This window comes from Mangifera indica, unplaced genomic scaffold, assembly GCF_011075055.1.
Source record: "Mangifera indica cultivar Alphonso unplaced genomic scaffold, CATAS_Mindica_2.1 Un_0043, whole genome shotgun sequence".
Lineage (NCBI taxonomy): Eukaryota > Viridiplantae > Streptophyta > Magnoliopsida > Sapindales > Anacardiaceae > Mangifera > Mangifera indica.
Window position 1 is genome coordinate 131,466 of NW_025401135.1, and position 25,885 is coordinate 157,350.

Consider the following 25,885-nt stretch of genomic DNA (forward strand, 5'->3'; position numbering starts at 1 on the left):
AATACAAATTTCATTCAACTTTCTAAAAATCATATCTTACATTCTAGAACAAAACATATAGACATTAGACATCATTTTTTGCGTAATCATGTTAGCAAGGGTGATACTATAATTAAATTTATTGATACAACTAATCAACTTGCTAATGTTTTTATCATGCCACTTGATAAAGTTAAATTTTGCTTCATTAGAAGAGAGTTTCGGATGACTAATGCATATCAAGTACGTGCATAGCTTTTTGAATGCCTTTAAAGCATGTTTGTGATGATTTTATGTGTTTACTTGCTTGATATATGTTGTTAATGCTTAATATGTGATGCTTGTATAAATTGTGAATGCTTGTTATATATACATTCACATTCATATTGGCATAAATGCTTAATTTAGATTTGAGTCGAATCAATTTGAACTTGTGTTCATAGTTATTCGAACCTCGAATTATATTGATTGTCCTTAACTCAATCAAAATATTTAAGATTCATGTCTTGAGGTGTTTGGTCTTTGTAAAATTGCATAATTTTCAAAGAAATTTGTTTCATGCCTAACACAGACGTTCTCCTTTGGGCATAGACTTGGTTGAAATTTCAAAAATTACATATGAATGCAAACTGGGAATGACTAACTTTTAAGGTAGCACACTTAACACCCTTTTATTTTAAAACTTAAAATTGTTTTAAAAAGCACGTTGGTTTCACCCAATTAAAGTTGCTTGTGCACATGATTTCATAAAAAGAAACCAGATAGTTTCTTTCATTTCTTATGTGTTCCAAAAACCCTAAAGCACTATATCTTTCTCAGCTAACTTATATTTTTGGCACTTTCATCATGTTTTTCACTCAAATCTTGCATCAAGGAGGACATTCATGCATCATTCTTATCATGCTTGGTTTGGGCTTCATTGATTCTTGGATCAATCACCCTCAATCAACTATACTATGAGGATTTCATTGTTTTATCAAAGTTTTTGCTTAAAATTGACTTCAATGTCTCTAAGGACTACAAAAACAATGACAACATAATGGTTAGAGTATGATTGTGAAAGCATGTTGAATACAACTTTGACTTTCGTTCATACTGGAGCATGGGACAATTTGGGAGGAAGAGAAACTTTTCATTCACATACCTCTATATTGACTAAGTTGGAAAACTCAATCTACAAAGTTCTTCACTGGATCTTCTTTTACACCTTGAATGTCTATCAAGAGTCAAATGGGTAAATCTCAATTTAAGATTTAAAGTTAATGTTTGCTAAAATGAATGAGATTCAAGTTGACACAATGACATGATTACTTCGTCGGTTGTCCTACATTAAAAATGAAAGGTTCGCAATACACTTTCGGATTTTGATTTCCTTCTTCATAATAAAATTGGGTTTGAATTTAGAAGAAGAGGATCCTGATCACAATATCAAGTTTACAAAAAGTGACTACTTTACGACTCAATTCTTGGTTATGATGGAGTTCTTGGAAAGAAATGACAATGGTGGCTAAAGATTCAAACTGTATAGATTGAAAAGACAAATGGTAATTGATGCTAAAAAGAAAAAAACCTTTCCAGCAAAACAAGCCCCACTTCATTTTGAAAATGTACTGAGCCATGATCAAACAATTTCAGAGGATGTCAAAGTGCCTCAAGCTAATCAACATTTTACAACTATTCTTGTGCTTGTTACATGCAAAATATACACCTTTATATAGTGTCTAAAAGCATAAATTTCTGTATTTTAATAAATTAGTTTAGGATTTTAATTAAATAATTCTAATATTTCTAGATATTTTATTTATTTACTTTGTTTTCGTTTCTAGGAAAAAGAAATGGAAAATAGGGAAGAATTGCAAAAAAAGAAGAAAAAAATGGAAAAAAAAATCACAAAAGTATCCCGATTACATTAGAAGAAGGCTAATATGTAGGGAAGGAACAGGAAACTAATTCGCAACTGTTAACATCATAGAATCTAGAAAAGAATGGATTTGGCTTTGAAATGAGATTAGGAAAGAATCCAATGTTTCTATTACTATATAGAGAAAAGACATATAAATAGTTGTTTGACCCATTAGCAAGAGATGTTCTCACTCTTTTTTTCTTGAAGCAATTCACAACAAAAGCCTTGAGCAATACAACAATTCACTAACTATATTTTGTGAGCCATTAGAAGTACCAGATCTAACACACAATAACAAGGTGAAAGCAAGAGTTTGACACTCGAGCACTCATACATCACTTATATACAATCTTTTCATTTTTTTGCTTTAAGTACAATGTTTTCACATAATTACTGTTGCATGTCTATTTTCAGTATGAGTGGCTAATTTCTTTTTGTTTTAGGAACATAGAGAATCTGATAGTCCCTATACATCTATAGTAAATTATTTTATAATTATAATATCATTATGTTTTTATTCAATGAATGGTTATTCATTGCTTATGATGAAGATAAAGGTCCATCTTTGCACATGTGAGTAAACTGACACAGATTATTAAAATATAAGTGTTGAGTTAGTACATGCATCCATGGAACTTGGAAACTTGATACTAAAGATAGGTCAATTCCTTGTGGAGTAATTGGAGTCACACAATGTAATAGGTAGTTATTATCTAAGTAGCCATGAAAGTAGGAACTTGTTTAATATTTACATGTTTAGTCAACCTCATAAGGAGAACTAAGGTAACATAGAATATCTAACGAACAATACATCACAATTACTTTAACAGTTTTATTCAATTTATAGATTTACGTGAGATCATCAGTGAAACCTAAAGTCCTAGAAGTTTTTATTATATAAACTCAATAGTAGCGTTATAGTCATATTCTGCTTATTGTTTTAGTTAATTGCATATTTAGTTTTAGTAGTTGAAGAAATAGTAGTAGCCATATTCCTACATTATAATTTCTTTATCTAATAGTCTCCTTAACTAATATAGGCTTTAAAACAAATTAGTAGTCAATTTTCTAATCCCCATGGGATTGATATCTATTATAATACTTGTTGACTCAAGCACTTGTAAGCGAGACACAATAGTGCCTCCCAACTATAACATTATAGAGCCAAGCTATTGGGTTGATAAAAGGCAAGATAGGATAACTTGTGTGAGGATCCTTTCCTACAAATTAATTATTAGTTCTAACACTTGTTGGAATTTGTTAGTGAAGGATTCCATACGATCAATCTTTGGTTAGAAACCTTGGAACAATAAAATCAAGACATTAGGTAGTTTTGGATTATTTGAAAGATATAGCATCCTTAATGGATGCAAAACAACATGAAAGGGTGTAGGCAGTTGAACAACGTTGAAGACAGTCATGATCATCATATTGCATTTCATTTCATGTTTTTACTTTATGTTTTCTCACATGCACAAGTTTCACTTTAAGGCACATAATCATACCATGACAAACTTGCTGATAGTTTTCAAATTTTGTTCATTTTGATGATAGATGCTAAATGGTATTTGGCACTTCAAACTTTGGATGATTATCTTTAGAAGTTGATAATTTTAATGCTTTAAAGATTATCTTTAGAAGTTGATGTCTTTAATGTTTGAATGCTTGAGTTTGAATGTTTGATGATGATTGATATAATGAGTCTAATGTTGATGTTGACTTGATTGGAATAAGTTGGATTGACTTGTTAAATATAGGAAGTGTTCTTATATGTTTTTGATTGATAACAAAAAGGGGGAGAAGAGAAAACATAGGGGAGACTATGTCAAATTTTTTTTCAAAAATTTGTCAATTTGTCAAATTTCTTGCTTTAACAAACTTGGCAATGCATTTTGATAAAAAATGTTAAAGTAAGGGAGAGTGTTGAAGGCTTAATATAAAATGCAATTTTTTTCCACTTTGAATTTTTTTAATTTAAACTTAGTTTTTGTCATTAATCAAAACGAGAGAGATTGATGGACCCCTAGATGTTTTGATGATGATAAAAACATAAGTTAAAAATGCTAACATGTCTAAAGAATGTGTAAAACATGACAAAATGGATAAAGTATGGAAATTGTAGGATTAAACCTCGTGAACAATTGACCCATCATGTGGCATCCCTAGCTAATAAAGGAAAATGAGTCATTCATGAAGTCATGCATGCTTCTGGACTCTAATCCAAATTAAACAAGACCATGCCCAGTTGTGTCGTTCAAGCAGTCGATTTTCTCATACCATTTCTAAGTCATGCACAAAGAAAACATCCTAAAACTGAGCAAGCTTGAATTATTCAAAGAATTGTCAAAATGGAGAAAATTAAACCAATGCATGTTGACCATTCCAGAATGCTTATGCCACCCGTGCTTAATCTTTTGTCCAAGGAGCCAAGGAAGAAAATCATGCTTACAAGTTAGACATGGTCAAAGGCAAAGGTCAAAAAGACTAAAAGCCAAGAATTAGTGTACTGATCATGTTGATGGATGGTCGAACATGCCAAATGCAAAAACAAGGCATTAAGCAAGTTGTGTAAAATCGCAGCCTCGGTGTCATGTTTCTTTTTAGAATTTTCAGAAGTTAAAGCCTTGAAAAGGATATTGACCATTCTAAAGCCATGCTAACTATTCCTTAAGCGGCGCAAGCATTTAAAGTCAACCCTTGGGAACTCTGACCAAGGTTAACTTTAACAGTAAAACGCGGTACTAACCATGCCATTTAAATAAGTTGCCTGTTCTGACACAGTTTTAAGAATAAAATGTCACTTTCAAGAGTCAAACGTCTAGTTTTTCAAACCCAATGATAATATTGTTATTCTAGCCATACTAAGCCTATAAATTGAGCTATTTCAAAATGGATAAAGGTTATAAAACTTATTGATACATTCTTAAGCAAAAATATTTCAAAGCTCTCTCATTAAGCCAAATTTAAATCATTAAAAGAAACACTGTGCTCACTCTTATGTATTTAGTCTTTGAGAAACACCAAAACACAAAATATTTGTTTTCAAACCCTTGTAGGTGAAATCACATATTAACTATTGTATTAGACACAATCCAAGAAAAACTAAGTATAAAGAAGTTGCTCAAGTGATAGTGGAATTCCAAGGCGAATTGCTTGGAGAAATGGACGTAAGAGAGTTGCAAGAGAAAACTCCAAAGCACTTTAAACTAAGCTTTTCTAATCTTTTCTCTTTATATTTGTGTCTGTATTCATTTTTTGTTGATTAATTTATATCTTGTGCATTAAATGGTTTAAAAAACCTATTCACCTCCCTTATAGGTTCCATTTATCTATTCAAAGGGTTTTTTAGTAGTTAAACTAATGTTAAGAAATTAATTTGAGTTAGATGAACCATATATGGAGTAAGTGCATTTAGTGGGGTATCCTAGAAGAAACTTAACGATGTTGCTTATTTGATCCATATAAGTTAAATGCATGTAAAGGTGGTTTTTTTAAGGATTATCACATTCTCTTAAATTGGCTAATGGAAGGAAGATAAAACTCAACCGATTTTTTATTTAAGAGGTGTAATAGACATTGGACGAATGATATGCCACATGGAATAGGTAATTGTTGTAAGCAAAGTGGACCATTTTAACCTACTTATAAGAATGCATAAGTTTGGTGAGGTACATAATGAGCACATATTTCGCATGAATCTTGATAATAATGTATTGATAATCACATATATATAAAAAACCTAGTATGAGTGCAATAGTATTTTCTATAAGAAATAAGATTCCATAAATGCATATGGTATGGTGAGGTCATATAATAGAATATTGTTTGTATTCATATAGGCTTTAGAATATATTCTAAAATGGAAGTTGAGTATGAAGCGTTTTAAATGTTGGCTTTATAGGCAAATTAGATCATGAAGTTAATTTTGAACTTGTTATGATTATAAGCATGGTTGAATTAGTATAGCAATACTGAGCCATTACTTTCATTATGAAGTCATGGTTTCATTATATGATCCAAATATATACTCAAGTGATTCCACTTGTTCAAAGTAATTGATCTATTAAAAGGTTTGTTGACCTACAAAATACCAATGGGTTGTAGTTACATTGTTATACATTAATTGATGTTTTGTCATTGCAAAAGCATGGTGGGCACATACAATCATTCAATGTTGTTTGCATAAATATATAATTGATGTTATTGTGTAAGTGGAATATTTTTAGTGTTAGCGCTTTAGAGCCAATTTTTTTGAATATACAAGTTTATATTAAGTCATATTTATTCAACTCCTAATAGCTCATTATTTGTAATTGCATATGCATATGTTTACATATATACCGAGATAAATGTCTTTAGAATAGTAGAATTATGATATGGTATTAGTGTGTACTAATTGATTGTGAGAACTCTATGTTCATATATGATGACTATTCTGGAAACATTTTTAGTCTTGATAATATCTTAAACTAGGAAACAAATAATATGGTTAGGACTATCATAGTGTTAAACCCTATTGAGATGTAATAATAGATCTTATATGTTAAAATTTTTTATTGATAACCTAGTGCAATATATGAGTGCACATTAAGTAGACATGTCCATTAGATTAACCTGTCAAGAGGATTGCATATGAATTATTACTCTAATGTCTATAAAATACACCTTCTAATAAAAGATGGTATATCAGATCTCTCGACTTAAGATCAATAGACTGTTTTATACAAAGATCGATATGGTTTAACATTAGCCCAATGTAGCCTTTGAAAAAGGATTATTTGAATGGCGGTTATTGGCTATGTTCAGAGACATATGAAAGCTATGGTGGATTAATAGCATATTGGTCATTCTCAGGTACAAGAGTAGACATCTTTGTTAAGCTTATTAATGAATGTCAATGACCACTCAAATTTGTGGCCATAGTAAGGTTAAGTTTTTTCTTAGTCCAATATCGTTTGATCGTTAATACAAATGTTAGTCAATACATATCGAGGGTTTTTAAGGTGGACACGAATTCAGTGCCTCAGGCTCAAAGAGATATTATTGACAGGTACATGTCTATCACTAACACTTTGTTGTTTAGGTGACCATAATGTCTTACTAGAGGCCTATATTGGTTTGTGTACATATGTTGATAGATTATAGATTTGTTATGATTCGTTCACTACCAACATGACAAAAAACCTATAACTTACACACAAAAAGGTTAGATCTCAATATCTAGATATGTAGAGAATCATGCCTATGATTCAAGATAATGGTTTTGAGTTTTATAGGTAATATGAATTAAGTTTGACTTTGTCTACTTAAAGGGCCAAAATTAAATAACCTAGAAATATATAGGTTAGAGTGGAATATTAAAGAGGTTACTTTATCCAATTTAGATAAAGGAAATTTGAAATTTGATTCTTTATCCAATTGGATAAGTGTTATGTTACATGAGTAATCATACATGTCAGGTAAATAACCATTCATTATTTTGGCTTGACCTTATTTAGTGATCTTATCACATATATACAAATTGGGATGATATTTATAGGGTTTCTTGGTCACCAAATACTAGCATGGTAATGAAATATATTACAAAAATTTTGAACAAAATAGATCAGAACAACTTGAATACCTCACCAGAATCATGTTATAGTAAAAAGTTTTATAAACACGCAGAAAACAACCATAAGGTGTTTTAAGATCTATACCTGTGTTTGAAGGGTCCTTTAAAACTTTTCGTGGCTATTAAGATCGTTATCTAACCTACAAACAAGGCAACGCCTTTGTATCCATAGGAAGCACATACTTGGAGAGGTTTTACATACATAAAAGGCTATAAAAGATTTATGGATAATGTATATGTGTATTAGGAGTTGTGCGTGACAACTAGGGGTTATAGGTATAAAAGAAGATCCAGTGACATGGAAAGGTTTTATAAATTGCGAAATTGCAATTCTATACATACAGAACGTCATACACAGTTGTGCATTAAAGACATGCACGGTTATACATTTTTACTTAGCAAGAATGGTCATTCATGTCATACAATTGCTCATTCTTGGTTTAATAGAAGTCAAACTAAGCTTATTCAATACAATCAGACAAGCCCAACACAATTTAGAATTTACACCACCTCATATACACCAAGATTATCACCAAATAACCTAATGCTTCAAAGTCTAAATAAACTTTTACATACGTGTGACCTATAAGCTCTTTATCAAACTAGTAGTGTTTAGATTCGGATACAATCAAGACATAAACTAATATTAGCCTCTAATAAGACATGATAGCCACCTAACTAACAGAGTGTTAGTGAACTACTCTTAGCTTTGTCAACTTCACAGTTACGCACAATTTGATCTTAGGCTGAGATATATATATATGTCTATCTTAATGACTCCTTAATATGAATTGATAAATATTAATAACTAAACGACTTAGATCAGGCTACGACCTAAACCCTATGGCCACATATTCGAATGGTTATAATGTCTTTCAATATTCTCATGTGAGATATCACCTCCTATGCTTGGTGAGTGACGAATCCTCTATTGATCTACTATAGCCTCTATACAAATCTTGATATGGCCGATCACCATCTTTATAACACCTATTCTACAATGACATGTTAGATAGTGTCAAACAATATCGACCTATGTACAAGACAATTTGGCGACCTTAAGTCTAATGACCACATGTACCCGTGAATTAAAAAATTTATTCCCATAAACACAAAAGCAACCATCCATATGAAATTTTCTTATTAAGTTTGTATGGTGAACACGTTTATAGCACACATAATATGTTACATTAAACTGTCAGCTTACATCTTTGACATGTGAAAACTATCGCCACCTCTCGGTAGGGTTGTTCAATATTATGATAAACCTATCACTATTACTTGTACTCTTGGTCATAGTAATACTGGGATTATAGATGTTTTTAGAATAACCATATAATGTGTCATAAGGTTCTCACGATTAGTTGTCTAATTGCCTTATCACAATTTTACCATTCTAATAATATATTATTCCTACAAACATATTGTGTTTAACATTACATGTATGAATAATAAAGAATCTTTTATTAATAAATGAGGAAATTACATAATCACAAATGTCGAAAATGATTGGCTCTAAAGCACTACCCTAACAATATTGTAATATGATACGATTCATGTGCACTATTATACTGGCTAATGAATAATCGTTTATTGCTTATTATATAAATGAATTAAATTTCAAAATTTTAAGACTTTAATCACATTTTACATTCACACTCTGATTTATTCCATTCTCAAATAGTCCTAACAGACTCTAAAGTCCTTCCATCGCTCTTAACATATCTAATACCTTATGTAAATACCTTAGAGTTGTTATACATTGGAATAGATGTGATATGCATGTTGTCATGGTAGATAAAGATGAAAGAGCCACCAATGAGACTCTAAGGTCATTTTAGTCATTTCAATTATTGGATGTATGAATGTGTGTTGAAACATGGCTAAGTAAAATTAAGATATGAAAACGGGCATGATGGCCAATTATGCATAAAGGGTGTATGTCCGTTCATCAGTTTACCAAGTAGACAACATTGAAAAAGCGCCACACTAAGTGAATTGAATGGATGCACGATCGTGCATTACTAAAGCACACAACTATGACAATTGTTTGTATCAAAATTTTATTAAAGGATGTGTTCTGTGATTTTTGGGATATTCAACACATCCTTATCAAATATATCTGAGAAAATAACAACAATGGCAATAGATGAGATATTCCGATAGTCTTGAAGTTGTGAATTTTGGTGATTGAAAAAAAGAATGAGTTTATTTAACATTCAACAAAGAGAACATTGCTTCAAATCTTCTTGCTACGAGAAAAGGTAAGTAGGGGTCATTGATCTTTCAATGGATTCTTTTATGAAAATTTATACATAGAAACATCTGTCTGTATTTATTGATAAATTGTTTGTTGTTCAATTGATGGATCGAGTATTTAATATGATGATTATGGAATGGAATTACTGATAATCTATATTAGAACCCAATATATTTTCCATTCTTATATATATTTATAGTCTATTAAAATTGTAAATTATGTAATTGATGTTTCTTGGTGAAAGAATATGTACTTGATAATAGTTTATGAATTAATAGTGAAGAAGCATACTAATCCGTCAAGTATATGTTTATTATGTTTCTTTTAAAATATTAAATCTTGGAAAATTAGATCAGGATGGTTTGATGTTGCTTAAAACATGTTTGAAAAAAAAAAATTAGTATGAATAAGGTTTTGAAGGTGTTATGGTACAAAAGAATTAACAAAACATGGCTAGATGGCATGCATTCTAAGCTTAAAGTGTAATGCATAACCATGCTTAGGTCAAAAATGGTTGTGCATTAGTATGAGAATTCTACTTTTAGAATAAGTATATGCTCGTGCAGCAAGTCGCATGGTCATACACCAATTCCTAAAAATCATAGGTTTTCAGATGGAAGAATGTGTGGAAGACTCATATGACCATTCATAACTTGAAACAAAAAACCTAAGTTTGTGATGTATGCTCTTGTAAAAGGTGTTGCACGATTGTACATTATAGTGAAAATATAAAAATACATATTAAAGTAGTTGCAATTGTAAAGAGAATAAGACCAGTTGTGAGGAGATGATGCACGATCATGCATATGAAGAATGTATAGACGTAAGTTAAAGGATGCATGGTTGATCATTACTGGATGGTTGTGAACATTCATATGAAAGACTGTTGCATGCCTTTACATGGTTGAGTGCATAGTTGTGCATAAGAAGAATGATTTATGCTTGTAACATCCCACCACGAATATCCTATCCTTTAGGGTAAAATATTACTAAAATCTTTATGCATGAATGACATTTCAATTTAAACATGAATATCTCTTAAGTCCAAAAAGCATAATATCTCATCTAATATGAATTATTCTTCTAGTCTTTAGTATAAAATAAAAACTAACTCTCCAATAATCACGAAACAATTTCTAAGCATACAACATACAATCTTGTAAATCCATGTGCTAGAAATTTTAAATCAAGTCTATCATATATACGTATCATAATATCAAAGTTATGATTATTTATTCCTACTAGTTTATTTCTTGCATTCTGCTTCATCATTGAGTCATCATCTCGTTGTTGTCATCACTCTAATCCTATCACTTGCAAAAATGCAAAGGATTGAGATGAGTATAAAACTCAATAATACAAAATGACCTATCTTATAATCTGAAATCTCAATTTATCTCTTTCCTTTACTACCTAGGTTATCTTGATCTTGATCTTAGGTTTTTGGTAACTAACCTGAATCTTGGGGAATTAACGTACCTACTCTAGTGACCACTTTTTACGTAATCTTTCTCTAGTTTGGGTTGTCTTATCACTCATCGTTGTTCTACAGACTCATGGTTTTGGGTAAATCAATCGCTAGACCCTCAATAAATAAACTATTTATGTCATGGTAAATCTTAGACCCTTAAATCAATGGGCTATTTATGCCCCAAAAAAGTCTTAGCCACTTGATAAACCACAATCCTGGCAATGATGTATCTTTCAATCTAAAAACACCAATCATCAGACTTTATCTTATCTACGGTATGCATAGGTTATAGGCACTCCCTTACTAATCTAACAATCTCAATATCGATGTTTCATAGGTATTAAAAAATCTCAAATCTCAATCGAATATTCAATCCTTATAGATACCCAATTATTTAGAACATTCTCAGATTTATCTCAAGTTTAATTTATTCTTTACCTGGGATTTCCTCTTTCTTTGATCATATTTACTTTCTTCTCTTAGATATCTTTTTCATATCAATCTTACTCTCAGTATCTAATCCCTTAGGTATCTCTTGACAACTTTCGACTTTAAATCTAAATCACATTAATCTCAATTTTTATTAATTACTAAATATTCAACCTACGTGTAATCTATTTAAATTTAAATATATTTTCTTCGAAATACAACAAATCTTCAGTCGTATTTGAGTGTTCAAATCAATAGATTGATATACAATTCTCCTCACTCGGAATTTGAGCATACATCACCAAAATCAATTAACGTTTAGTGTGTTTTCTTTTATTGTACGTGGAACTTTATTTTAAAACTGATTTACGTTAACAAGAAAAACTTTTCTTAAAAATTAGAAATTGGTGGCTATAAAAAGAATTTATAGGTTGACCTTTAGTGCAATTTGTGATCTACTTTTCGACTTGAAATCCAATCCAGATTTGTAACTTTAACATATCACGTTCAAGAGTACTTGAAATAGTCTAATATGATACCTTTTAGAAGCTCATTGGCATCCTTAGTAAGTGGACTTTTCGGGCCAAACATGGTCTATTGATTAGCTTCTACCTTATATCTTTAATGGCAAAGTAAAGAAAGAAAATAGGAACTAGGCTAGAAGTTTATGGGTCGTCCTAAGAAATAATATAAAGATATTAGGTACGCAGTAGTACCTAATATGCCTAAGAGATGAGATTATGATGACACAAGAGATATGATTAGGGTAAAAGTTAAGGAGAGTTTGAGGTGATTTACGACTTAAGATGCATGCATACTAGAAGTCTTAGAGTCATTACATAGGGGCACCATAAGTATATACTTCTTAGACTGCCCATAGTAGGATATCATACTTGCAGTAGTCTTAGCTTACAGTAGAGTCTAGTTATGATGATGTTTTGCAGTCCAATTGCAACGCTCATAGGTAAACCTAAGGGCATTTTAATCTTTTTCTTTTTATATATAATTATCAGTAATGATAAAATTTTAGTAGAGATAATCATATATCGCAAAGTTAATACTCATTCATGCCTTGGAAGGGCTAAAAAGTCATTTCACATTGCGTAAGTGAAAATAAGTAAGTGTTAGAGGGCACACATCAATCTATGCTAAAGCACACGTTCATATGTCATCGTCAGTAGAATTTGAAATTAAGATGAGATCAGGTTTGCAAGAAAATAAAAAATCTCCTTATTTGAGCAATACCACATATGCCAGTGTATGAAAAAATGCAGTTCTTGTGCTATGTTTAATAGATAAAAAATAAAAAATGGGTGTATCAGATCATAACCACTAAACATAAAAATAGAAGAGAAAGTTAAGACCTTGAACAAGGTGCAAATATTAGAGGTCATGAGGCAGAGGATGTTTAGAAATAAGGATGTATCAGATTATCCCATGCTAGTAACCTCTACCCAAAGATAAGATCAAGTAATGTAAAGAATTAGCCAAAAGAATGGCAGCCGTAATAATGGTAGTAGGGATTTTAAAGGCAAGAGTACCTTTTGGTCTAAGAGTAATAAAAAGAACTAGAAGGGTAAGAAACAAAGAAGAGAAGATCAATCGAGGCATATTGATCACTCTGTTTGCCAAAGATATAGGTGGAGACATAACAGAGAATGTTTAGTAGGTCGAAAGGTATGCTACAAGTGCAAGTAGCCTAACCACTGTGCTAAAAAGTGTAGAACAATAGAAACACTAACCTTTGTAGATTAGACAGTTGGGAAGGATATGCTAGAGTATATGTAGCCATATATACTCAAGCCAAGGCCAGCCCATCTGTAGTGATGAGTTAGTTAATTTTCCATTTCTATCTTTTATATGCTTTGATTGACTTTGATATTGTGCATTGTTTTGTTGCAATGCCAATCTCAAAGGCATTATAAATAATGACCCCCAACTAAACTTTAAGAACTAAAAAAAAGCTACAAGAGCTAAAAAATAGACCAAGTCACTCATCATGGGGTGCGTCGATCATATTTGTGAGAAAGAAATATAGATTGATAAAGATGAAGAATAATTATCCACTCTTGAGGATAGATGTTTGACTAGCTCAAGGGTTCCTTAGTGTTGTAAAAAAGTTTGTGGTTATGCCTTTTCGATTGACAAATGTCCCAACAATGTTTATGGACATAATGAACATGATGTTTTAGGATTGCTTAGACAAGTTTATAGTGGTGTTCATAGATGACATCTTGGTGTACTCCAATACTTTAGAAGAGCATGCACGATATCTAAGGATAACGATAAGGTAAGGCAGGTTAAATACCCTATTCCTCGTCTTTGTCCTTATCCCTGTCCTCATCCCTGTCTTTGTCCCCATCTTCGTCCTCATCCCCATCATTGTCTTTGTTCTTGTTTTCATTCTTGTCCCCATCTCTACAAAGGATATCAATCTCTATCCCCAACCCTTTCCCATAACAGAGATAATAAGGATTCTTTATCCTTTCTCTGAGGAAAAAATTCCCTTCTCTATCCCTGTTTATGCAGAAAAAATTCATCTCCTCGTACCCTCTAAACACAATATAAACATATTTAATAATAAAATTAACTAAAATTACAATTAACTCACTATTTCAAATGTCATAAATTACATATGCTAGCCACCTTAATATATATAACAAAAAATGAATAAAATTGAAAACATAAAAACCCTAAAACTATAGCAATATATTAGTATTTTTAGTGAAGATATTAATATAAAGAAGTAATGATGAAGAGGATGAGACGGGGTAGGATATGGTAGGGTAAGGTAAGGTAGGGGTAGGGAGGAGACACATATATCCCCATCCCTAGCTTATCCTCGATTGTAAAGATATTTTTTGCCTATGTCCCCATCCTTTTTCCATTCCCTATTTTTATTAGGCGACCCTTCTTTGTTAAGGTAAATTCAAACCAAAATTATCATCTCTAATGACATTTGAGGTTTATGTTGTAGAGATTGAAAGAAAGGCAATTGTATGCCAGGTTTTCCAAGTACAAGTTCTGGTTAGATATAATGACTTTCCTTAGACACATGATCTCAATAAATGGTATCTTGGTGGACCCTAGCAAGATAAATGTTGTATTAGAGTGGCAGATACCTAAGACAGCTAAAGAGGTATGAAGTTTCCTTAGGTTATTAGGGTAATACAGACAGTTCATAAAGGGTTTTACCAAGTTAACCTAACTGCTCACAGAGTTGACTCGTAGGGATGTTCATTTCAAGTGGTTTAACACCTATGAGGAAAGTTCTTAGAAGTTAAAAAAAGAGGTTAACATCAACTTTTATATTAACTTTGCCAACAGAGGGTAAACAGTATGATATCTTTATAGATGCCTCATATTAAGGATTAAGAGCAATGTTGATGTAAAAAGGTAAATTCATAACATATGTCTTTTATCAGTTAAAAGATTATGAAACTTAGTGTAACACCTCTCTCTAAGTATATACCCCTACCAAACATATGTATCAGAAGAGACGTGTTATTCAAGGCTATTTCAAAACCATATCAACAATGTATAAATAGATAAATAAATGCATGACACCTATCACATATAACCAAAATCCCCTAACTGTCATTAATACTCAATAAAATTAAAATAGATAAGTTCAAAATATCAAGTCATCAATTAAATATGCATAAACAAATTTCAATACATGAATGAATACCCAATAATAAAAATGACTAAAATTCCCCAACTATCATGCAACGTCTCAAGTTAAATTATTGTTTCCGCCACCTTGTTGCTCTATGAATCGACTTACAAAATCATAAGGGAACATATTAAGTGAAACACATTTAGTATGTAGATAAATACTTAGCATAATCTCGTAAAAACATTTCTAGTTGTAGTTTACTAGATTCACTTACTTTATATACAAATCAGTTAGGATACGATTAATCATATTACACTCCATGTTTGTATGTTTTTTGCCACAAATCTCACATCGATATGTAGTATCAACAACTATCATATCGAACATTTTATCCGCTTAGTCAAGGCATCCAATTTAATAGTAACCATATTAAGACCATCAACTTTATAGATTTCTGATTGATTCTTGGGAATTGTGTCATCATCCCTAGTGGAGGTTGCTTGTTGCCATCTTTTCTATAAGTTGTAGAATGTCATCCATGATCATTCCCATAAAGAACCGCTAGCTGCAATGTTCAGATTACTCTTCATTTGTCTTAGTAATCGATTATAGAAAGTTTGTACCACCAACTAGTCAAGTAACCTATGGTATGGATAGTGCCTCTAAAGGTCTTTATATCTTTCCCATGCCTTGTATAAAGTTTCATCCTCCCTTAGAACAAAAGTAGTAATATCGTTCCTAATTTTAGTTGTTTTTCTAGGTGGGAAAAATTTGGTCAGAAAAGCTTGCGATAGAGCTTGCCAAGTTGCAAAAGTCCCTAAAGATCTCAAATCCAACCATATAGTTTACCTAATCACTAAGTGAAAAAAGGGAATAGTCATAGTTTAATAGCCTTTTTTGGAACTCTGTTTTGCTTGATCTTATCACAAATTTGAGTTAATCATGATAAATATGTGTGCAAATCCTCTACTGCTACTCCTTGAATTAATTTTGCTAAACCATCTAGATGATGGGCGGTTTTATTTGAAAATTATTCGTGTTAACAAGTGGTCTAATTGTGCTTAAGAAGTTTTCTTATGTTGATGAGACTACATAATCCTGAAGTGCTCATTGCTCATTTTCCATCTCTAGTTCTATGTTACGATTATTATCATCTGCTTCTTCCATTTTGGGTTTCTACTTTTGCTTAGTGTTCCTTTGGTGTCTGACTGTTATTTCAATCTCGGGATCAAAGTCTAACCTCTTAGTTGCTCTCAATCTGGTCATAAACTAGTTGAAACTAAGAAAGGAAAGCAAGATTGATTTGCCTTTAAAATTAAAATTACAAAGAAAAAGAAAAATCCCTAGTCTAGTAAGATCACAAATTATATTAGTATCAATTCAACACCCATCCCTGAAAACTACTCCAAAAACTTGTTGCATCTCGCTTGCAAGTGCACGAGTCAAAAAATAGTATAATAGATTTGATTCTGTGAACCAATTACTAATTCGTTTCGTGACCTATATTAGCTAGGGAATTCAATTTATGCTAAGGTTGTATCAACTAATTCGACTAAAATTAATATTACTACTATTCTACTAACTAATGCGACTATGCTACTATTAATTGAACTCATATATCAATAATATCTAGGAGTTAAGATTTCATCGACAATCCTATACAAACTTGTAGTTGATCATGCAAGCTTTTTCTAGATTCGCGATGTGCTAATGGTTAGACATCCTAAGTTACCTTAGTTCCCTTCTCGAGGTTGACTAAACATGTAAGCATTAAATGACCAACTACTCTCGTGGTACTCGGTCAATACAAACCTTTTAACTTTTGTGATTTGAATGTCTCCACAAGAATTTGATCTATCTCTAGTATCAAGGTTCTAAGTTTGATAAATGTATGAACTAATGTTGCATCTAACTTTCGATAGTTTATGTGAACCTACAAACATGTGAAAAGTCAGGCTTTTGACTCAACACAAGACATTCTGTAATCATCCATTAAATCCAACATTAACGAATTTTATTTAAAATCATAATAATAATAAATACTAAAAGTTTATGGGGACTGAAAGATCTCGTTTACTCCCTAGAATAAAAAGTCTAGCCACTCATAATTTTTACATAATCACAATAGCAAATATCAAAACTCATAATGATAAATCCAAGAGTAAATAAGAAAGTTCTCAGTTATCGCTCGTATCATTGCTCTGATTGTAGAGTTTGTAATCCTCGGGTTCATTACTACTACTTGCAATGTGTATTCAAACTGCCTCCTTGTGGCTTATGGAAGTTTAAAAAATAGGAGCCTCTATCAGCTCTGTAAATTTGTAAAAGTGATCTCTCTTTCATGTGTTTAAATAATCTTTTTCTAGCTTAATCTAATTATCTAGTGTAAGTAGGAATTCTAGATTCACTTGAATTCATCTAGTATCATTCAATATCTACTTTTTTTCCTCTTCTGCGATCTTATATGTCTCTTAGTCGAATTAGTAGTCTTTTTATGCAACTATTGTTTTCCTAATGTAATTAGGATTTTGACATTTTCCTTTTTATTCAACACTCCTTTTTCTTATTTCCATTTCTTTTCCTACAAAATAGAAAGTATAATTTCAATAACAAAACATCTCTAACATAGCTTAATACAAAAATCTATCCCAAGCATGCATCGATGAACAAATCTAAACCAACAAAGCAAAAAGTCTTCATATTCTATCATTTTTTTCATATTAGCCATAATTGCTTCCATCATTTTTAGTAGTAAAATGAACAAGTCATCCTCATAGTAAACCCTCATGTCTAATAATCATGATTCAATCCTATAGAGTCTATAACATGTTTGAAAATTAGAAAGGAACACAAAACTTTGGACTCTTGCTTACATTTTCCTCCTAGCTTGTAGAAATGATGTAGAAACTCCTTGTTGCAATCACTAAAAATCTTCTTCCATGGTTGAAAATTCACCTCCAAATAAACATGGCCAGTTGTAAAATTCAAATTGTGGATAAATTTCATTAAAAAAAAAAACTGACTTCATGCAAGATGTAGTTTACTTAAATAAAAGCAGTCAATAACTACTAGAACAATTGTGCATCCTTAATATACAATGGTTCATGCATTTAAAATTTTAAATGTGGCATGATGTCTATATTGTCCACATGATACACTTACAAATGGGCATGAACTCTTCATGCATGACTATTAAACATGTTAATATCATATTTTTATCAACACTTAACCATTTTCTCAACTATCAATATCAAATGTAACTCATCAATTAGTGAAAAGACTAAAATGAACTTATGACATACCTATTCGTGTTACAAGTTTGGATGATGGTTTATTAGAATTTGTCAAAAACAATGCAATAGAAAAAAAAAAAAAAAACCCTAATTCTTGCTTTGTTACCATGATAAAAGAAGCATGAAAAGTGCATATTATATATGTTAATAAAACTATGTGTACCCACTTTGGGTGCACATTTATGTATACACGTATATACATCATCACATGATTAAGTGTTACTTTATCCTTAATTTAAAATTACCTAATCAAGTAATAAAATATACAAGTATGTACAAATTTTGTATCTAAAATAGGTACACATTGTTTTATTGATTATCACAAATATATACAAGAGAAAAATCCTATGCAAGGAAACTAAATAATCTCATACATGAAAACTAGATCAGATAATTGTAACTTAACAACTACTTTAATTATCACTTTTTATGTTTTTCTAGGAGTAAAATTTAACTATAGTAAATTTGATGATATATCTTACGATGATGGGATAATTACCTTATCAAATTGATAATATATCATACAATATTATTTATTATAACACCATACAATAAAAATTTATAGTATAATACGAAAAACATAGATTGGAGTAATATGATTAATATCAAGTGATAATAAGTAGCCTAAGCCCCTATAAATGGATGTAAATTACAATATTTGTTTCAATAATTTCAAATTCACCTCTTTTGATCAATTTAAGATTTTCTACAAACATTTTTACATTATTTTTTATGTAGTATTTAAAAATTAAGATTAATAAAAGATGAGAAAAAATTAAACCAATAAAATGAGTGAAGTATTGTAGTTGAAGATAAAGATGATAAATAAAAGAGAGTGAAAATGAAAAGTTCCGAACTTTGAAGAAGGTGTGACAGCTCGCAGACTTATGGATAAGCCGTCCATCCTAACTGACCCTACCATGAGGAAGATGCTACACAGCTTGGCATCTTTTATTTTAACTTGTTCTATTTTTGGGCCTACTTCACATGCCACTGCCTACCATTTTCAGCAACCCCATTGTTTCATTCAACAACTCACATGCATACTTCTTATACCGAAACGACACTTGTTCATATTTCATACGCTGTAATTCTAACGTTTACTCGATTACCTAATATAATGGGAAATGGAGATTAATACTATCTTATTTATTTGACATTTCATACATATAATTAAAGCAGGGTTTTTCTACGGGTTGGGAACCCTTCTAATCCTTTTATTAACCTCGTATCAGCCCTGCTCACTTCCTAATTTCAAATGCTACAAACAAAATAATACAACTACAAACACCTTTTGGACAAATCAAGTTTTCAACACATCATAAACAACACCAAAGGGGTGTAGAATCCACTCCGCAAAGACTGACTAATTCAACAATGTCTGCTCCTCGAGCTCAACAGAGAGTGAGAGAGATCTCAACTTAAGGGAAGCCATGTTGTTGAGAAGTTTGCAATACAATTAGAACCAGATTGAGGTATCCTGCTTTGGTAGGCTATCCATTCCTACTGCTTGTAGATCCTCTTTATAATCAAACGATCCTAAATCAAATGGCGAACCAAACATTAATGGGAAACTATTGTTGTTGTGGTTGGTCTCAAATGGAGAACTTGTCATCTTAAACCTGTCAAATTGACCTTCCTCCAGAGGAAACATCTGATGTTTATCAGTCATGTTGGATCCTTCAAACAAGTTCCCATCCAACGCTGCTGCTTGTCCATGAAAGTAGTCGTCCTGTTGATGCTGAACTTTTTGTTGAAGAGAATTTTGACTTTCTGCCATTGCAGTATTTTTAATAGGAGTAATATTCCTATTGCCTTGGATATCGTTATCATAGATTGACATCAGCTCAGTTATCAGTTTTTGCCCATCTTCTGGAACTCCAAGTCCTGATATGTCGAAGGAAGGCTGCACTGAATACAATGGACCAGTTGGCTTTGATTGTCCAAATGTTTGAGGAAAGATAACAGGTTTTACTTCATTCACGTGAAAGTTGGACCCTCCAAATTCTGAAGAATTGTTTCTGTATGGGCATGTCAATTGGTGATTGTCCCTGGAAGTCCTGTCATGATAGCCCAGGCGGGCTTCACTGTAAGGACACCGAAAGTATTCGCATGTATAGACCTGGTGCTCAATTGCCATGCTAATTTCAGTGGATGGCTTCCTTTTCCGAACAAAATCAAAGTTTGTAATGACTTCTCCCTTAATTGGATAAGACAGTTGCCGAACTGGAAGCCCTTCCTTCATTCTGTCCATCCCCAAATTAGAAGATATAAGACTCTCAGGCTTACGCTCTTGAACATCAAAGTTTGGTTCATCTTCAGCCCCATCAACATCATACTCATTGCCATCATTGATCACTAAAGACCCGCTTCCCCCAGCAGAAGACAAAGGGGGGCATGATTCAGGATAAAGCTCTCGAGCCAAGGTCTCCTCCTGGTTGATGATAGCAAGCCATGTGGCACTCTCCTTGGCTGTCATTTTGTCCTGCAAGCACTTAGATTGCCTCACAAGCTTGCGAATCTTGGCAATATCTGGGGACATATGCTTAATCACAGCTGTTAGAACACCCACTTTCCAAGCCTTCTTCAGGTCATGAGGCTTCTTGTAAGGTGGGGGGCCTTGATCCTTTGGCAAACCCAATTGAGGCCACCATTCCTCATTTCCGGTGGGCCACCACGGTGGGGAAACACCTTTCTCCAATGGAAATCGCCTCTGAGGAGGATCACAGTGTTGCATCAGTGCTGACAACAGTGAACCAAGGGTGGTGTCTTGAAGCTCTTGCAAGGTGTGAGGGGTTGGACCAATTGAATTACAGCCCTCATTCTTGCCAGGGATTGAATTATCGGCTTGGTACTTGGCTATAGCAGCTGGACCATTACGGTCAAACCTGACCTTATCCTTCCACCACTCTCGAAGATTGTCAGATGCTCCAGTCACAGGCTTTCCCTTCTCAGGAATAATCCCATAAACAAAACCTTGAGCTTTACAAACTTCCATCATCTTCAACATGTATTTCAAGATCCCATCTTGAGCCCTAGACATCTTCTTCCTCCTTGCCTGCTCTTGGGACTGACGCTGCTTAGCTATATCAATTCCCTCCTTACCTTTGGTTTGTTCTTTAAGCCTTTTGAGACGCATTTTGTCCTTCCACATTCTCTTTTCAAGCTCATCAACATCAATCTCTTCATCAGTATAATCATCCTCCACAGTTGCCTCAGGTTCAGTTTGTGCAGGGACCATGTCTGACTCCCCCATAGGAGCAGAGAAAAAACTCATATCTCCACAAAGACCAATCTCATCAAACGTTAACATCATTTCAGAAAGTTAGGCCCAAAGAAACTAAAATTTTGCTAGAGCCTCTGTCAAGACTCTCAACCACAAACGTAAAAGCTCAACAACTAACTTCCACTTTTTCCGTTAAATGATCACAAACTGCAATTGCAACTTGATTTGTTGATTTTCACAGCCTTCTGATCTGTGCACATCATCATATTACAAACATTAAAAACTTGCTAAAAATGAAATAGATTCTTTAGTTGTTGGCTCATAAAAACAGCTATATCACAGTCTAAAGTTACTACCATAAATAAATCTAGCATTTACAGCAAAAAGAAAAAGAAACAATAAAGATCAAGCACTAATAATTAACAGTGATCCCTCAAAACAGCCTCTGATCAAACTAAAATATATCCTTAAAATATAATCCCCAAACAAAATAACAATTTTACTTCAATAAAAAGATATTACTTCATCAAAATTCAAACAGATTGATTTTCCCAGAAACAACATAGATCCATACAGCCCCCATGAAACACCACAAGCAGAAGCTACGCTCAAGGTATGAAACAACAAAAAAAACTTAATTACATCACTGCAAATATATTGATTCCCTCAAAACAAAAAAACAAAAAAAAACTATAAAATAAACCAGATGAATTAAAAAAAGGATCAAATACTTAAATTCAAGCATAGCAACAGGAGGTCAGATCTTACCATATAACAAGTTGACATCCTAACAAAGTTCAGGGAAGATATGAAAATATTTATATTTCCCCAGGAAAGAAAATCAGACCGATCTCAAACAGATTGGATCTGATGTTACAATGAAAATCAATCTAAAAATCCCATACCAAAGTTTTAGCAGTAAACTCAAGCAAGAAGTAAGTTTAAATCAAAAGAGACTATCACTAACAAAAATAAATAAAAAAGACAACCAATAGAGAAAGAAGAAAAAGCGTACAAAGAGATGGAATAATAAAGTATGTTTTACCAGGAAGAGACGGGTCTTGGAGATGAACTGAAAGTCAATATTGGAATAAGAAGTGAGTGGTGAAAGCATAAGTATCTAATAAACTAAAAGAAAAACAGTGAAGAGAATAGTTGATGAAATGGAGAGAAGGGTGAGAGCTTAATCCAATCTGAGCATCGGGATGGCAGGCGTGGGGTGGGGCCGTGTTTCCCTCGTCGTTTTGGATTAATTTGGATTTTTCTTCCCTTGATTTAGTAACTTTTTTTTCAGCTCTTCGGTGACAGTTTTGCCTTTACATTACACTCGCCTTATCCTCAAATTGTTTATTTTAGAAATCTCATTTATTGCTTCCTCCATTTCGACTCAATTTAACTTTCACTTGGCCATGTCTCTTTTGCCATCTTTTTTTTTATTATACTTTTCTATTTAATGAGAGTCTAAATGTGTAATAGATAGTATAGTAGATTATCCAATTGTTAAAAATTGAATTATTGTCAGATTTTACATTATTTTGTCAACATTTTGTTTGTTTTGACTAGTTAATCAGAAGTTATTTTGTGTTTAATTGAGCCGTACTAGTGGAAAATTCATTTCTACACAAAATTTTAGTTGGTTTGTGGTTTGAATCCTGGATTTTGATCAGAAATTCTACGAAATAGTCATGGTGATGAAAAGGGGTAAGCGTAATCATTTACACTTCCCACCTGCATGTACACTTGCACAGTCGCCCACCTACACACCCATCCGTATACACAATCACCCAAAGTTTTCATTGTCTACTGAGTTTCACACAAAACTTAACAATTTTCACTATTTAAGATACGATTCCCGTTACTGTTGATTCTTTTAACATCATTAATATTGACAGAAAGGGTAACAATGTTAACTATTTACAATGGTGGTGCTATACATTTACCGTTAACTTTAATGAAATTTGTAACAAAAATACTATTCATGATATTGTTCATGATACTATTCACACAAATTTTTTATTAATTGTCTAGAGTTATTGGGCTAGTTTTCATTGTCATATTAATTTATTTGAGTAAATATATAATTAAATGACTAATTTACTAAATTTTCTTCTTTGCAGAGATACCCAATTAATCATTGAGAGGGTGAATTGAAGTTTAATGAGGCTCATAATTTTAGGGTGGCATTAACTATACGTAGCCATAAGGAAACCTTTTATCACATGCAAGCCTTGTGGAATTTGCACTTGTTATGGCATTGGTAATAAATAGGGAGACTGAAATGCAAGCCTATATGAGTACTTCAAGAACACTCTGATTAAGGAGAGGATATTTCCCCTATTGTGGTGCATTATGGTGATTTATTTTGAGTCATAAGGGGACAGCAATGAGAATGCTATCAAGTTGGTTGCACTTTCTCTCTTTCAGCATGATATGATGGGAGTGAATAATAGAAAAGTGGTCTTTGACTGCATCTTGTTGTTGGTTGATGACTTGGAGGCATTCAATCGTTATCCATAAGGGAGCTTAGTTTGGAATATAACATCTGACTCAATAAGGTGGGCAATATAGAAGAGATATGATGGCGTTGTTCGTTGGCTTCCACCTTTCGCGGATAACCCTTTGACAATGAATTACACTCTAATGGATTATCCATTAGCTTTTCAGGGATAATCCTTGCATGTTTTTCAAGGTTAAAACATCATTTTCACAAGTCAACAACTAATAAAATCAATCCAACGGATCTTTCAAGTCTCAAAGATATATAAATAAGTTAAATTGAAGTCAAAAGGGTTAGAGAACATATCTAAAAGCATTCAAGAATTCTTATCTCAATCTCAAGCTTTTAATCTCTCTTTAGAAATCAAAAAACTCATATCTTTAAGAGAAACATATTTACACATTAGTAAAATCAGCCAATTAAAGGCATATTCTACTTGTAAATCTTATTTCTATTTACACCTGGGTGAAATGTTATATCATTATTATAAAAGGGCACAATCCGGAGTCAACTAGTGTAATCTAAAAGTGATTCGAGTGAAAATTTCAAGTCGATTACTGGAAGAAATGGATGTAAGAGGCTTGGAATGAAAAACTCCAAACCACTCTAAATTCCCAAGCATTCTCTAAACTCTTATCCCTTATTTTATGTTTGATTGTTCATTTGATTTGTATTTGTGACATCTTAAGTAAAAAATTCAATTTGATAAATTTGGTGGTTAATTTTTTTAATTAATCATATTCACCCCTCCCCTATTTTGGATTAATTTGCCATTAAGGGTTTTTCAACAACTTGGCACACTTGTGCCCTTAAATATTCTAATAAAGCTTGAGTTGATCTTTACATATCTGATATTTGAATGAAAGCATGGCCCCTACCACTAGCACGTATGTGATGCATCTCACTAACCATATGAAAAACTAATTGAAGTGTCATTATCCCTTACTATACACACATGAATAGAAAGAACTATATGGTTAGAGTGTCTTAGCATTGAGTGTATGACACATCTCATAGGTATCTATCTCTCGTATAGCCTTATTACCTTATATATCTTGTCACTTATGCTTACAATGGTGACTATCAAGGTTTACACCATTTTTCTTAACTTTTTTATTTTCAACTTGAATTTGACTTGGTCAAGGTATGTGTCATCTTCCACTCAATTAGGCACTTTTACTATAACCAGATATCTTAAATAGGTTTACTGAAGTCTTTCTATTATTTTTCTTTTCTTTTCCCCTCCTTACACATAACCTAGGGGTAAAATAGCCTTTTTCCTTTTCTTAGTGTATACAGGGGTCTGTTTGAACGTCACACCATCGTGTTTCTCTAATCACATGCACACAAGCATGTTCTTCCCTTGTGTTCCTGTGTATTCCTTGATATACATAGACATGTTATAGATCCATATCCCCGGGTACCATATTCATACATGGCTTGCTCTTTTACTATAAATATAGGTGTTCACTTTTAGGGAAGCCACATAGTCATATGTCCCATACCATAGTCGTGTGGACTTCTCGTTAAAACAAACATGTGGTTGCACGTAATTTCCTTATTCATCCAAAAGATACATGGGCATTTGGGTTGC

The 25,885-nt window shown here is 32.4% G+C and overlaps 1 protein-coding gene and 1 non-coding gene across 3 annotated transcripts; one reads left to right on the forward strand and one right to left on the reverse strand.

Annotated features, from left to right (window-relative positions):
* The first annotated feature begins 15,914 nt into the window (after positions 1-15,914).
* On the forward strand, positions 15,915-16,021 carry LOC123206621. The gene has a single exon (XR_006500103.1). It is a non-coding gene; the product is annotated as a small nucleolar RNA R71 (small nucleolar RNA).
* A 3,665-nt stretch (positions 16,022-19,686) lies between these two features.
* Positions 19,687-22,999, reverse strand: LOC123206618 (protein ETHYLENE INSENSITIVE 3-like). 2 transcript variants are annotated; one of them, XM_044623795.1, is made up of 2 exons: positions 22,840-22,999; positions 19,687-22,044 (listed from the first exon to the last, which is right to left on the reverse strand). In XM_044623795.1, exon 2 carries the CDS (start codon positions 21,882-21,884, stop codon positions 20,028-20,030), a length of 1,857 nt encoding a protein of 618 aa, XP_044479730.1. In that variant the 5' UTR covers positions 21,885-22,044; positions 22,840-22,999; the 3' UTR covers positions 19,687-20,027. The 2 variants fall into 2 exon arrangements, with proteins under 2 accessions (XP_044479730.1, XP_044479731.1); XM_044623796.1 differs by lacking the exon at positions 22,840-22,999 and adding an exon at positions 22,563-22,758.
* Positions 23,000-25,885: the final 2,886 nt, after the last annotated feature.